Source organism: Corvus moneduloides, chromosome 3 (genome assembly GCF_009650955.1).
Source record: "Corvus moneduloides isolate bCorMon1 chromosome 3, bCorMon1.pri, whole genome shotgun sequence".
Classification (NCBI taxonomy): domain Eukaryota; kingdom Metazoa; phylum Chordata; class Aves; order Passeriformes; family Corvidae; genus Corvus; species Corvus moneduloides.
This window is the reverse complement of record NC_045478.1, coordinates 32,151,460-32,167,381: the sequence shown is the minus strand read 5'-3', so window position 1 is coordinate 32,167,381 and position 15,922 is coordinate 32,151,460. Positions and strand designations below refer to the sequence as shown.

General features: G+C 40.5%; 2 protein-coding genes and 1 long non-coding RNA gene across 5 annotated transcripts in view; 1 reads left to right on the top strand and 2 right to left on the bottom strand.

Moving 5' to 3' along the window:
- LOC116442133 overlaps window positions 1-3,456 on the bottom strand; it is a 16,386-nt gene extending 12,930 nt beyond the window's left edge. The window contains exon 1 of the long non-coding RNA XR_004239412.1: window positions 3,249-3,456. This is a non-coding gene — a long non-coding RNA (uncharacterized LOC116442133). The remainder of the gene's footprint in view (window positions 1-3,248) is intronic.
- B3GAT2 (beta-1,3-glucuronyltransferase 2) overlaps window positions 1-14,768 on the top strand; it is a 19,101-nt gene extending 4,333 nt beyond the window's left edge. The window contains exons 2-4 of the mRNA XM_032104756.1: window positions 7,408-7,552; window positions 13,989-14,137; window positions 14,217-14,768. Coding sequence (XP_031960647.1) covers window positions 7,408-7,552; window positions 13,989-14,137; window positions 14,217-14,303 — 381 coding nt within the window. The 3' untranslated portion in view covers window positions 14,304-14,768. The remainder of the gene's footprint in view (window positions 1-7,407; window positions 7,553-13,988; window positions 14,138-14,216) is intronic.
- The window catches only part of SMAP1 (small ArfGAP 1), a 92,459-nt gene continuing 91,303 nt past the window's right edge, over window positions 14,767-15,922 (bottom strand). For 2 of the 3 annotated variants that reach the window (XM_032104754.1, XM_032104755.1), the window contains one exon: window positions 15,350-15,753. In XM_032104754.1, the coding sequence (XP_031960645.1) occupies window positions 15,619-15,753 (135 nt within the window). In that variant the 3' untranslated portion in view covers window positions 15,350-15,618. Of the gene's footprint in view, window positions 15,754-15,922 lie in introns of all 3 variants that reach the window. The other variant, XM_032104753.1, reaches the window with a different exon arrangement.

Genomic DNA, 15,922 nt, shown 5'->3' with positions numbered 1-15,922 from the left:
TTAATGCCTGTGGTTCTGGAATATTGTATTTTGTCATTCATTATTTTGGGATCCAGACCTCAGAAATAATTTATGTATTTTCTGCCCAGGTGTGATCTGTTCATCTGGAGGTGTCCTTCAAAAAGAAGTCTGCTTTCTGAAAATATCTGTTATAAGTCAGCCTGCATTCATAAAAAAGCCACTGAGAGGCCTGAAATCCAAACTATTATATTTAAGATGCTTTACAAATGTTTCTACATGACTCACCATAGCTTCTATTTTTACCACAGGCTGTTCATTTTGGAGTGATTCTCTCACAGTTTCTGGTGCATTTGTGCTTCATCTTACTCCTGAATGCAAGTTATTGTAATATTGTGACTGATGCCTAGCAACTGCCAATTTCACATTTTTAAACTTCCAGAGAGGAAAACCTTAGATAAATCTGGCATTTCACTTTCAAGTAGAGATTTTAAAAACAGGATTAACCTAAGCACTGGAAACTGAAGATAGACAGCTAAGTTCCGCTTCCCTTAACTCTTCATATAATTCAGGCATTTCTATGTCTCAAGCATTTTCTCTGCTCTTTCCATATTTTGAATAGTTGGCCAAAGGCCATCCCTTCCTCGGTCCACATTTGGATATGTGTGCAAACTGGAGGAACAACGCTCTGTTGTTGATTGTGCAGACTGCCCTGAAACCTGTGAAGGTGAGGGGTGAACAGCTTAAGGAGTACAAGAAGAGGAGTAAAGGTCTTCAGTATCTGTCTGAAAGTGAGCTTGCTGCATTCAAAAATGTTTTTGAGTTTTTGAGATTCCTGTCTAGGTTATTTCTGCCACCTTTGCTTGTATTTTGTTCAGACACCAAAACTTAGATATGTTTGAAATCAAAATGCTTGAACCTAAAACCATGTTCTCCCTCCCTGGCACCCCTAGGCTTCTGGTCATTGGTGCCCAGAATTTCATGGCAATGTTTGCTGGGTGCCTAGAGCATGCAAGTGTGGCAAATTCCACTGTCTTGTCTGAGTGCAAGGAGAGGATTTGCAGACTGGGTGTCCTTAGAGAAATCCACACTCTAAGGTGTGATCTGAATGCAGCCTTGCAGCATGGAATTCGGAGTAGATCACGGCCCTAATTCTCATTTCTAAGGGGTAAAAAAACCCAACCCAAACTTCAGTAGCTTAGCAGTTAGTCCTATTGCCCACTGAGCTGTGGACCAGAATTCAATTTGCTGTAGCTTTTGCCTGCACAAGAGTGCCCTGAATATGATGGTGGAGTTGAAGCTGGAAAGGAGGTATGAGGACACAGAGCTCATCCTGCTCTCTTTAAGTTGAGGTAGTCTTTACAGGTAGCTCAAGATTCAAAGAGCCACAGATTCAGGCTGAAGGAATTTCCTTGTGTCCCTGCCCTTTCCTATCAAAAGGTGTCTATGAAGGTGGCAGATATTCTAATGGCTTTTAACAGCCATTTCAGTAGCCTAAAAAAAAGAATTCCTTGCTATTAAAAATAGAACAGAAATACTTGCGGCATTGCATGTCACACAGGCTTCAGCTTTCCTGTGATCATCTTTGTGAAATATTTTGAGGGGAACTCAGAAATTATAGAAGAGGTGAATATTTACTATTTATTCCAGCTTTGAATAGGGAAGGGTTAGTGTCATTTCAATAACACTTACATAACTGTCCTAATCTTTATACACTGTATTAAGCTAACTTCTGTGTATTTTTAAATGGATATATTTATGCAAAAGATTTAAAAGTAGTATAAGTGAATCTCTTTAATCTTTGAAAACATGAAAATCTTTTGTTGTATCTCTTGGAGCTGGTTGGAAAAATCAGATTTTTTGCAATGGTCTGAAAAATAATGTTCAGTAGTCTAGACAGAATTAAGTATTAGCTGGCAGTCATTAGTTATTTTCTTCAGAATAAAAAGTGATCCAAATACGAGTTAGCAGTGCATTAAATACCTTTCTAGTATATAAATGATTTAGGAGTACATGACAGATTTTAAATGCACACTGACATTTTTCTTCCACATCGACATGTAATACCTATGCTAAAGAGGCTGGATTAGAAAAGACTGGCAGAGAACGAAATAGCTTAAAAATGAGAGGAAACAGAGACAAAAAAAGGGGGGGGGTCTATTAGAAACAGGTTTAGTGGAGAGACGCTTGGTTACAAAGTACCAAGTACGCCCTGTTTCTGCACTGACAGCAGTGATTTTACCTGTGAAACAGATACTGTTACTGTGGAATTAATTACATGGGGTCAGCAGCTCTTCAGAGGCACAGTGACCACAACCCGGTAGAATGATAGGGAGTAGAATGAGACAACCAGTAAACAGAAGGGCCCAGAAGTAAAATGAGTAGCAAATGTTTTGGAAGTTGTCCCAATCCCCAGAAAGTAGCTTGTAACTGCTTTAGTTAAATTTGGTACAGTTTTCTTCTGTAGGGAAGCAATATTGACATTTGTGCCCAAGGATGCTGATATAATTTAGAAACAGTAATCATTGTACCTTATATATCAAATGCTGCTGGAGAAAAGGGGGAATTAATCTATCCTCCCTCTGCAATGTAGATTGTGTACAAATCAGCAGAGGAGGTTTAAAGCAGATGCTTGGAAAGAAAGATTTCCAGTAGGGAGGATGGTGAAGTAGATCACCTGGGAGGGCTGCAGAAGAGGCTAGATCAATGAATTACAATTTTTTTGATTTGTAGACCCCTTCTACAAGTGTTCCCATAGAGAATACCCTTTACACTCAAGTCTGCCAACAACAAATTTGCCTTTTGAAGTTCCTAACCCCTGAGCCTCACAGTTGCTGAACCACAAAAGCCACAGGCACAGGTTTTCCATGCCTCAGTACCTTCTTTGAAGTGATGGTAAGCAGGGACAGGAGCTCTGTCCAAAGCCTCAGTAAACAGGCACAACATCACTGCTGAGCTGTCTGGCTGAGTTGTAGTGCTCATGTAAGTTTTGTTGAAGCAGAATTTGGCTTTAAATGGCCTGCGAATAATGCAGAGAACTGATAGGGACCCTGGCTGTGCTTATGCATTAACCCATAAAATTTTGTCCTGAGGAAGTGTTGTAGTGAAGGAGCTCTAGATCCTGTCTTCGGTAATAATAAATCGTAATTTTGCATAGAAATCTGCTGGAGCATCACTGGGATGGGCAGGGGTGTGGGGTAGGACGGTGAGCCTGGATGTGAACCTGTAGCCTGACCAAGACAGACCACAAATCACGCAGGGGTTGAAATGATGGGGAGAAAAAAGCTTACCAGGTGTGGTGCAGGTTTGCCCTTGCAGAGGGCTTTGGATCCCGAATAGAAACACATCGACATCATGCTGCAAAAACACTAGGATGGCTGTTCCAGTCTGGAAGCCTTTTCCCTGTAGGAAGTACAGCCGTGTTTCCTTTTCTCTGTCATTTGCTTTCATTCCCCTTGGGCTTTTATATTTTGTTACTGTCTTGGTATCTTCCCTATCCATCAGTCCAGCACATCCCATTAAGCAGCTTTTCTTGATTGACTAATGAGATGCTAAATTTAGCAATGCTTTTATCACGGTCTTTAATTGCTCAGCTCCATTTCCTGCATTTTCACTTGCTATTCTTCAGCAATTACTCTGTTGTTACTGTATTTATTGTTATATGTCCATCACCTCATGGCATTTTTTCGGTCAGTTGTTACTCGTCTCTCCTGTCATTTACTTGCCCACTCCTTCCCAATTCTCCTCCCCCTCCTACTTCATTCACGTTTGTTCTACCATCCTCCCCCACCCAGTACAGCACTCTCCTCCTATGCCAAGACCCCGTTTCATAAATAGAGGACAAAAGCATTTCTACCTCAAGAGAGCAGTCCAAGCCAGGCAGGATGAATCCTGCCAGTGGGGTCCTATCTCTGCTCATTAACTACAGAATTCTAACTAGGACAGACCAGATGCTTAACTTGCAGAGAGTGAAGTGTAAGTAAGTTGAATCCCATCCATGTAAGCTACCAGGACTTAAAATGCTGAGTGTTGGCACAGCGTGTGCTACCTCTGTCATTACAATGACAGATAGTCATTTAGGAAGCTGTTTGTAAGTCCTAGGATTTTTGGCAGTTGTTTAACCCACGGCACTACAGCTATTCAGAATTAACACATTTTTGAATCACTTTTTTGTGTCCCAATGATTAGCAGCATAAAATTCCAGGTGCAACCTGGCCTTTTAATCCAAATAATAGCTTTTTCCCCATCATACATAAATACAGCCTTCACATATCAGTATGTTAACTGCAGTAATGCTATTCTCAGAAGATTAAAAGAAATACTCCTACTTTCATCTGCCTAGCATATCCTGAGGCTGTGAGGTATTTCAGAATTAGCATAAATACTGGTCTAGATGTGCTCTTTCAGCTTTTACTTAAAGGAATTGCTGTATTCTTATTTCGTTCTTCAAAAATGTAACCTGTGAGAATAAAGTAACCCAAGAACAAAAGTAAGAGCTCTGTAAAGGGTTACTTGCTTCTGATGTGTGGTGGCTTTACTGATGTACCTCACAGACACTGAGATTGACCCAAGATTATGAATTTAAAACTTTTTGGGTCATTTCATGCTGGTTTTATGAGGTCAGTGAGATACTTTTTGTTGACAAGATTTTCCAACACACTGTGTATCACAGAGTATTAATGTAAATCCGTCTGGTTCTGCCAGCATAGGTGCTGAGACCCCTATCGACCCAGTTCAGAAGCCTTGTGTAACCTGGCTCATTTTGCGACACAGCTGCCCAAACTTTTACTGTGCACACAGGCAGGGCATGGGTGCACTGTGCTCTGGCCACTTTTTGCAGTCAGAGTGTGCCTGCCCTTGTCTTGTGGCATTTTGAGTTTAGGTACAGGCAGTTGGCACAGGGTGGCCTAAGTGCTGCAATTCTGAACACTGATAATTTGTTCAGGTATCCACACCCTCCAGGAGGTATTAATGGCACCATGTCTGTTTATCCTGTGGTATTTACTGGTGTAGCACAGTGGGGTGTATGTGGCTTAATGACACTCTTGAAAACTTACTGGGAACTTACCTGTGTAGACATGCCCAGCAGGATGATTCCCTGTGTCCATGTCTGGTATGTTTGGATGTTAATATAAATATGCTGTTAGCAAAATAAGCAAAAGAGATGTGTTAAAACCAGAGCTAAAAGGTCTTCATGAGGAGATTTGGCCATTGTCCATATCCAAATAGCGAATTGCTAACTCTGCATTTCCTATGGAGGAGTGGCAGAGATTGTTAAGCAGGGAGAACAGTTGCAGGTAAATATGTTTATCAATAACCTTAGAAGGATTCACGGCAGTCTTTCACTGGCAATTAACCAGGCAATGGCTTGGACAGAATCCTTATCACAAGAATTCCCTATATTGCCAACTGAATACATACCCTGCTCTTAAGCACTACAGGCTGCTGCTACTGAGATGTTCTGCTTGCTACAACAGTTATTAATGTGGAAGAGAGGAATTTTTGATAAATTTGAAGATACACAAATAATTAGAGGGAAAGAAGGTGCATGTCTCTCTTCTGTGTGTGCCTACATTTTTGTGGATTTTTAAATATGTATTTTATACCTTCCTTATGTGAAAGCTCTAAGAATCTGCTAATGTTTCTAGCTTAGAAATGTGAACCACGCTGATGTGATGTCTTTGTTTTTTTTGGTGCAGCTCCTGCAAGTCTTGATGATATGCATGATAAATCTTTCACCTTGGCAGAGAGAGAGGGAAGTGTTTAATATTTAACCAAGGTTGTCTTTTACTTCGGCATCCATCGATAGGGGACTGCAGTTACAAATATGTAAAGCTGTGTTTATTTTTGCTGAGAGGAGTGCTTGGAAGGAAAAAGGGATAACTTTTCCCTAAGGAATAAGTTTCAATTACAACAAAAGACTAGACTGTTTTTAGAATAGATCAAATTAAGCCCACGTTACATTGAAATAGTTTAGTACTTGTTTAAATAGAACCATATTTAAAGCACAATAGTTAGAACAGTGGCTTTTGAACCAATGTGGTTAAACTGTGCAAGTTGTTGTGTGTGCACTTGCCTGCTCAAGTTCTCACACCAGACCATCTGATTTTCCCACGGGGAGCAGTGTGTCAAGGTTTGTGTCATCCTGTTTACTGAAGAAAATGGACCACTGAACCAGTTATCTGAAGTCACTGAATCAGACTCATAATCTTTAGGGCTGGAAAAGACCTCCAAGATCCAGTCCAGCCTTTGCCTGAACACCACATCAATTAAACCATAGCACTAAGCGCCACATCCAGTTTACTGAGCACTTCCAGGGATGGTTACTCCATCACTTCTCTGGGCAACCCATTCCAATGCCTTCCCTTTCAGTGAAGAATTTTTTCCTGATGCCAACCTGAACCTTTTCTGGCACAGCCTGAGGCTGTTTCCTAATGTTACCTGGGAGAAGAAGCCAACCCCCACCTGGCTCCAACCTCCTATCAGGCAGTTGTAGAGTGGAAAGATCCCCCCCAAAGCCTCCTTTCCTCCAGGCTAAACACCCCAAACTCCCTCAGCTGCTCAGCTTACAGGATTCACTTTCCAGACCCTACCCCAGCTTCGTTGCCCTTCTTTGGACATGCTCCAGCACCTCAGTGCCTTTCTTGAAGTGATTCCCAGTCATGCACACTTCTTGCTACAGTCATTTCTTCATACCTATAGCTTCCTCTACGTTAGATAAGGATCACACTTCCAGTTTTACATTTAGTTAATTTACACCACTGGGAAAAACTGCAGCTGGTGATAGTAAGCATCCTGCCTGGCCTGCTTTTTGTCCTTCTCAGAAATTTAGCAGAGCTTTTAAAGGGAAAATATAGAAGTTAAAACTTAGCCCTAGCAATCTTTTTTCATGAATCCTTAATAGATCAGAGCTGCATCTCAGGTCTGCTGCAGGTAGGAAAGAGTTGTGTATCATGATATCCTCTATTCAATGCATTTTTAACAAGTCCCAAACTAATTTCACTTGTCCTAGTGAAGTGTGTATTAATCATTATTATAATATTTTCTCTCACTGGGTTTCTACAGTATCTCAGCAATCTATAGAAATAAGCCCACTGCCAGACTCCTGTAGTCTTGCAGATAAAAAAGATATATTACGCCTTCAAAAATCCAAACAAACAAGAGAAAACCTGTTTTCACAGCTTTAAAAAAATTTTGGCATAGAAGATATTATGAATGGGGTATTTAAAGTAGAATTGAGATGCCTATGGACTAAGGAGCTGGAGATTTCACAGAAAATGAGTGGGCACATGCAGCTTTCAAATACTCACTGCTGTTGGGCTGCAATCTGTAAGCTAGAATTGCTTTTGAATTCCTAGTGATGATGAACGTGGGCTTCTACCAGCGCTCCCAGGAAGCCTGCAGGGAGCACGTGCGCGCCGCCAGTGACGCTGTGCCTGCCTCTTGCAGATGCGGACGACGCGCAAGGTGTCCGTGTGGCCCGTGGGGCTGGTGGGAGGCCGGCGCTACGAGCGCCCGGTCGTGGAGAACGGCAAAGTCGTCGGCTGGTACACGGGCTGGAGAGCTGACAGGCCCTTTGCTATCGACATGGCAGGTGAGGGTCATTTACAATACATGAACGTTTCCGTTTGTCCATTTAAGCAGCTTCTTACACTTCTGAAGTGCCGGCAGAGCGCGCAGCCCTTTGACAGTAACTATCCTGAAAGTTTAGGCTTGTACATCTTGTCTAATTAATTTGCTGCTTAGTGGTATCTGCACTTACTTTAATTTGTTTTTGTTTTTATGTGGCAACTTGGCTTTTATGTTGTATGAATTGTTTGCCTGAAACAAGTTAATTGTAAATTAATACATCCAAGCAATTTCTTGCGAGGAGTCCCTGCCTGGCATTTTGTCATCAATCTCGACCAGGCAGTATAAATGCAGACCTTCTTAGACTTCATGTTGTAAAATGCTACTTTATCACGAAATGATTCATTTTGCATTGGTTATTTGGAATGACAGTGATAACTGTAGATGGATACAGTTTGAAACACTGGGCTTAGGGGAAAAATCACTGACAGCTGTTGCCTGGTAGATGAAGGCAGAAAAGCTTCAAAATGGATCTAATCAATCTTCTGCAGTGAAGTTTGCACACCACACAGCTCTGTCTTGCTGACAGTCCATGCTTAAACAATCTTTTGTATATATTCACAACTGCCACATGAATCACCACTGTGCACAGGTCCAATTTCTGACAGCAAATGGTCTCCCAGAAAATGATACGGTATTTGCAGTTAGACATCTTCTGTAGTCAAGAGGGAAGGGGAAAAGTAGGAATACAAGGGCAAGAATGGGATAGAAATAGCCACCTTTTTTATGTTCTGATACCCTTATGTTTTGGGAGAGGGAAAAGGACAGTGTACAGTTCTTTCTCTTCTCAACAGAATACTGTTACATTAATTGAAACGTTTGATAAAAATATGTACAGTATTTACAGTCCAATTGGTTAAAAAGAGTAAATAAAGGAGGACTAATAGTTGTTAACACCTCAAAGACAGAAAAGTTAACAGGTGAATTTTTCTGTACTGTAGAGGCATTTCAAGTCAATAGTACCACCTGGCATAAAAAGAAGTGTTTGGGTGCTCAGATAAAGGCGCTCAGGGGTGAAGTAGGTATTCAATGTCCAACACCATGCAGCACGTTGAGGACTGCAGCTGTGCAGTTTAACAGCCCCTGCCTGTGGATTTACAGATACATATTGATACTGTGCTCTAGAAGGGATTACTGATGGCATTATAAAGGTGAGAGCATGGCTCATAATTCATTAGCAGCAGGCAGAAAGCCATTACACAACATCAGCCAAGGGACACTAACTCAGACATGAAGAGATACATGGAAAGTTCTTAAGTTGTTTACCTTGCAGATGCTGGCTGAATCACTGGCATGAGGGAAAAGCAGCTCCATTAGGAGCATTACCTGTTTGTGCTTTGACCAAAGTCATGTAAGGGAGGGTCACAGAGACAAAAAACCCCCAAAACATTTAGAGTACAGGAAGTTATTGCAGATCCACAAGGAGTTACTACTTTGTGAGAGAACTTTTATTAGTCTTTAAAAAACACTGAAAAAATCAAATTTAATTTTTAATTTCAGCAAGGAGAGAAATGGATGCCATGTAGACTGTGGAAAAAAATGATGTGAAATTTGCATCTTCATTCCCCTCAGGAATACAGTGGAAGGGCACAAACAGAACACAACTGCAAATCCAGAACTCCTTAGGTGTCTGAGCAGGTGCAGGCTACAGGATGTGTGTTGACACGCAGATTCCTACCCTTGCCCTTCTCTCTCAGCTTCCCAACATGCCTCCAGGGACTCGACTTGCTACCAAACCTGTCCATGCTGTAGCCCATCGCTGGCATTTTTCCATCTGCTGTACCAAATATACAAGTGACTTAGGTTATACTGGATGCTGCACATAAGGAAAACCAAGGATCTCTTAAAAATATTGCCATGAAAAAGTATAGGTGCATGTAGTAATACTGATATGGAGACATATCAGCTGTCTACAGTTAATGCTCATGTCCCAGCACCCTGGTAAGGAGGCTCCCTTTGGTTTATTGAATGATCTTTCATGGTGATTTTCACAAGAATTTGATCATGAGGCTGGGTACGAACTGACGTCTTAAAAGGTTTGGGATCACTGGTTTAACTTGTGGCTGTCAGAGGAAGCACAACCTTGACTCTAAGCACATAAACTTCTTATTCTACACTGCAAAATACAAGGCCAAATTCAAATTACTGCAAGTGGAGACAGGTCCTGCTGATTTCACCAGGCTCAGCTCCAACACCCTAGCTGGCCAACCTCCCCAGATTCTTTGAAACACACTTGCACATGGCAATCACATTAGGTCAGTTCATTAAACATTGGTGATTTATTCTGGGAAATTAGTGGCTGACACTGCTATTCTCCAATGCTAAACTGGACTCAGAAAGCAAAGTAGTGGTTTCCTGTGTTGCTTCTTGCCTGGCAACCAACACACCATATGAATTAGTTCAGGCATTTCCTAAGTTCTGCTTCAGTTTTAACTGGAGGTAGGTTTTAGAGTTTGACAGAGACTTGCTTACTCTCGGGGAAGAGAAGTGGGAGAGAAAGTGGAATGGAAAAGGGTGACACTGATTCTGAGGTAAGCACTGTGTTATTTAGTAGGGATCTGATTTCAAGTCTTCTATATTAGGTGTTGTTGTTTTACTCCTGGGTTGCTCCCAGTGCCAGAATTTTGGATCACTCAAGAAAAGAAGTTAGATTGCGATTCTCCTAATGTGAAGGTTGTTCAAGAAGGCAGATGCTTGCTTTGCATTAGCATTCCAGGAGCTACTTCAGTCATAGAGATTAGTATGTGACTGTAAATCACTGGGCCAGCAGATTTTAGACTTGGGATCCAGAGCTCATCAACTGTGCCCTAAGCACCTCTGCTACAGCCTGAGCAACCACATTTTTTTATTACCATTTTTCAAAATTTTGCCATAATCATGAGATCTTCAGTACATCTCATCTTTCTTAGGGCTCCCTGAGCAAAAAAGCCAGTCTATTCACGGCACTGCAAAACATAGCACATTTTGACTGAATCTAAAAGAGCCACTTCTGGAAGTCACAAACAAAAAATTTTTGAGTGGCTATAGCAGCCAGCACGTTCAAAACCCCTCCTAAACCAAAACGAAACACCAACTGCCCCTCCCATCCAAGGGTAAATACTATTTTAAACATTGAGTTTATTATCAAGTGCCTCTTTTATGCTGAATCATATGTCAGCAGATGCCTTTGTTCTGAACTCCTGGTTAGGCTTATTGCAACCCAGAAAGTGCACCACAGAGAGAACTTGAAAGCTGCAGAGCCCAAGCCAAAGGTGGGACCTTGATCTCTGTGAAAACCAGCACATCTGTTTCAACATCAGTACTGAACATTAGCATTTATACACTCCAGAAATGATAAACACTCAAGTTTCCAGCTTGCCTTCAGCTACTATCCTATCTAGAACATCCAGGAAGCAATGGCATTTACCACAGCAACAAAATCTTTAAACTCTGGCTCAAGTTTAACCGGAACTTCTGCCTTTTAACAGAAGCCATTGATCTAACACAAGGTGTGAATTAACAGAAACAGCTTATGTTGAAAGAAGAACAGATGTAATATCTGCTATGTCTCCCAGGTATCTTGTCCTCCAACAAATTAATTCCTATCTAGGTGGCTCTTCAGCCAATTAGATTTAATTTACAACATTGCATTAAACGGCAAAAAACCCCCGAAACACCTGCTCACACTCCAGCTATGAAATAGTCTTGTGGCATTTCACATGAAGTTAAGCCCAACATGACCTTGTAAGAATAATGATTAAGTAACTGTATGCATATAAGCACTGTTCAGTTATGCTATACTGGAGACAGTAATCCCAGATTGATCCCTGTTTAGTGATAGAATTCAAAACAACAGTGTCTTTCCATCAATTAGCACAGGATCATTATCTACTGAGAGAAATAATTAGTGACAGTCTGGTCAAAACCTGAGCCGTCTCCTCTTTCTGACACTGAAATGACACACCTGATAATGTCAACTGAAAGTTGTCATTAGAAAGTGGTTTTCTTTCAAGTCCATCTAACAAAATGTCATACATGTGAAATTAAAGCAGTTATAAAGCAGAACTGAAGAACTAGAGAGCCAGGAGATAAGTCTCCTTGAATTCTTTTATCTCTTTAAGTTGCTGCTTTATTGGATTCTTTTAACAAACAAAGACTGCATGGACCCTGACCAAGGAAACAAAGGCCAGTCCGTGCACAGTAATCCATGTCCTTATCACCTGCAACACTCAGTTTAACGTCTACTTGATGCCTGAGTTTTGACAGCATCCTCAAATGACAATTTGCAATAGCATGGTAGCAAGGGCATGTGTCACGTGCAGGGGCCATGGCCCACTTGAACATCTGTGTGTAAGAAAAAACCATCCTCAGAACCCAATGCAATTTTCTCAAGAGGAGAGCAAGTCTTGCAACAAGAGAATTTATGAGGAATTAATGTATGGCTAAGTATAGGCTATGGGTCCAGGGAGCCACACTGACACTGCAAAGATAAGCAGCAGAAAATTTGTGTCTCTTCTGCTTAGAAAGGGATTCTTTCTGTGCACTCAAATCTAGGACACTAATTTTGATGTTTACTTCATTTTCTTCTTTATGCATGTGCAGCTTGAATCTTAAATATATTTAAAAAGAAAGAGCAGCTCACACAGCTGATCAGGGTTCCAAAAATGCCTTCCCATGCAAAAGAATTTTTTTTCATGCCCAAAATTATAAAAGCCCAGTTGCATCCAAAATTTACAGTTTGTTTTATCTGAGGAAAAACCCCCAATAAAACCTAACCAAAACCACTAAACTGAAGCAGACCATTTTGTTCATCAGTACTAAGTCTCTGGTCCCCTTCCAAGGTGCAGCAACTGGGTGTACATACTGCCTCTAGCTGAGGGAGTTTAAACTCTCACCCTCAGATCTGCCCAAATGACTACACCTGACTACCAAGATCACTAAGATAGAGCCCACCTTGTGCTCCATCGTGGCCCGGCTACAAGCAGTAAGAAGCAAGAGTGCTCTGCAGGGTGGGTAAGCCCTGTCTATCCAGACACCTACTCTCCACCTCAGGCAGGATAGGATGTATAAAGCTACATAAAAGATATAATGTATAAATGTTTTCTGTGTCCATCAGTGAATTGGGACCTCAGTTTACATCCAACTCATAGTCTTCATCAGGGTCCAAATCCTTACTGAAAACAAAACAAACTTTCTGGTGTCTTCCTTTGCTTTCCTACAAGCAAGAGCATGAAAAAGTGGTTTCAGTGTGCCTTTCTTTACATGTGATGTAGTAATTACTTCCTTATATTTTCCTCTTCAAAAGGCTCCTGTAAAAGTCAAATACTTTCAAGGAAAATATAGTAGCAAGACATTTCTACTAAAAAAAGGGGTCAGAATTACATTGTTAGAGAAAGTTATGCTTAGTTTAAAACTGATAAAATTTTAATACTGGCTTTAGAATTAACTGGTTTTGGAGTTTTCCAGAACTGATGTCAAAACTGTTGCTACTTGTGTCATAAAAGGGCAGCTAGAACTACTCTGAACTGATTAAGAAAGGATTTCTTTGGTGGGCTTGGCAATCAGACAATGTTAGTTACAAATGTAATTTTTCTTTACAAGTCTATCAGTGGAGTTTTTGAGTCATAGTTAAAAAAGCATACATATGACTGAGCATTGCTGAAGGAAAATGGGAGAGTTCTATAAATAATGGCAAATCGGAGATTCATGGGAGCTTCTTCAGAGAGGGTGAGTTTGTTCAAACCAGTGATTTCTCAGTTTGCAGTCTCCCTTCGAGGGACCTGATGCATGTTGGTAGAGAAAAGAATTGCAGAGAGGTGTCTTTGCACTGAACAAGTCCTTTGAGCTGTGCTGTGGCAACCTCAGACCAGCTAAGACTGCCTGGCAGACCACCAGTGCCAGAAGTCATTCCCAAGGCAGAGCATTAGTGTGACTTATTTTTCCTCAATGAGGATGTTAAAACTCTACAGGCTAAAATTATCTAAATATCACAGTTTTAACATATTTTAACCTTTTTTTCCAACTCTCACCTTGAAGTGTAGAATGGTTTGTACAGTATAAATTCTATACATTTTGCTTATAATTCAGTTTTATTTCTTAATTAAAAGCAGAAAGCAAGAATAGTCCAAGATCTTAGCAATACCTGCCTTTCAGGCAAGAAAGCATATATTACCTACATGACAGGAAATAGATTAAACATGTTGAAGATATGGTGCAATTAAAAAAATCTGATTGTATCTTCATGGCAAAACAAGACAATACAATGTAGAATGTACAAACCTACCAAATACTGTCTATCCGCATAACAAAATTTCCACATTTTTAAAAAGAACATGGGAGATTTCTAGGTATAGTACAACTACACAAAAATGTAAGGCCTAAAGGTTTTTCTCAATCTTTTTCCCTGTCTCACTTTCTCCAAGGATTTGCTGTGAGTCTTCAAGTGATCCTGTCACATCCCAAAGCCGTATTCAAGCGTCGTGGTTCTCAACCAGGAATGCAAGAATCTGATTTTCTGAAACAGATAACAACAGTGGAGGAACTGGAGCCAAAAGCAAACAACTGCACAAAGGTAGTGATTGCCACACTTTCTGAAAAGCATTTGTGTCATCTCTGTAGATGCCTTTCCTGACACAAATGTTATCTTCTAGGTTCTTGTATGGCACACCCGAACAGAGAAAGTGAATCTAGCTAACGAGCCAAAGTACCACCTGGACACAGTCAATATTGAGGTATGACGTGGGGAAACAGTCCCACGGCAAGAGTAGAACAAGAGGCGCCAGCATGTGTTCCAGTTCAGACAGCTAAAATCATCTGCTTCTGCCTGAGACCTGACAGACTTCTGTGGAAACAAAAGGAAGCTTTCAGAGACTCTAATAAGAAAATCAAGTGGGTGTGCTTTGTTCTAACTTGTCTGCATGCACTTCTGAACTCTCAGCTTAATAAACTGACACTTACCTTTGTTTTAACGCTGTTTCCACATAGAGAAACATGGCTGCGATGGAGTATTTTCAAAATCATTATTTATGTATATACTTTTTGTATTTATCCAGCTTAATGGTGTAATTATAAACTGATTTTAACTCACGAACTGTTGGTCTAAATATCTGTATAAATGGATCTTCCAAACTGAACATGTTTTACTTCTTAAAAGTAGCGGTCAAATAGGTCGTAAAATAATGAAATAAAAACCCACAATCATTTACGGATTTATCCTTTTAATATAGGGAAATAACATTTTATCATTACGAGGCACCATAAAATGTAAACACAATCACTGTCATAAACCTGGATCTCTCTGCAAGACAAAATAGATCTGTTCACACTGAGTTACCTTGAATGCATATTGTGCTGTCAGTTATCAGCTTTAACACTGTGCGCCTGCCTCCTGAGCCAGGTCGGAGACTTTACCACAGGAAACTCAAATGCATCAAATGCTCATCTTTAAAAGAATAAACTATTGATTTGTAGAACTACAGTAACATCCAGGTTTATCTTTCTTTCAATAACCACATTCCCTGTTATGCACACCATAATAACATCACAGTGAAATGTATGATGAAACAAAATTTGTTTGATACACTAGAAAACATTGCTCAGTAATACATTTACATTCTATTTATATATGATTAAACATTTGTTCATACAGTACCTTCTACAGGATTACTGGGTAATTTTGGGGGTTGGGGTTCATATTTTTGAGTATTACTAACATGATAGCTACATCCCTTATATGCAAACATTTGATCTAGAATTTTGAGGGAAAAAAAAAATCAGTATGTGGTTAAGCAGCTTCTTAATATGGTCTATGAAATCATATGCATTGTATGAAAATGCTTCCAATGATGTATAAATATATTCTTGATCTGCTTTTCACTACATCAAATTTAAATCAATATAGACCACAACATGGTCAGTCAGTTATATTCTTAGTCTGAACAGCTGGGGAAAAAGAAAAAGAATATATATGTACATGGAAGGAACAGCGAAAGTAAATGTATTTGAACAAGGAATGTTAGGTGGCTGTTCTGGGAAAGATTTCTATTGCAACTTTCATTTCCACAGTTGTGTGCTGAGAGTCTGGCCAGAGGAGCTTCCAGTCCATCCTGCGGCTGTGTTGGGGGGCTGGCCAAAGCCCATCACGTTGCTGGAACTGCTGAGGTTCATTCCAGCCATTTGCTGATTCATCTGCAAAGCACACACACACACACCAGCCTGGTTAGCACTGGCACTGAAACACAGCATGCTGCTAGCCAAAAGCAGTCCTGCCTCCAACCAGCCACCCAGTTACGTTTCCCTAAAAATATTTCTCATTAAATAAAAATATTGACTCCATCTAAGTTTCTAAGCTTTTTCT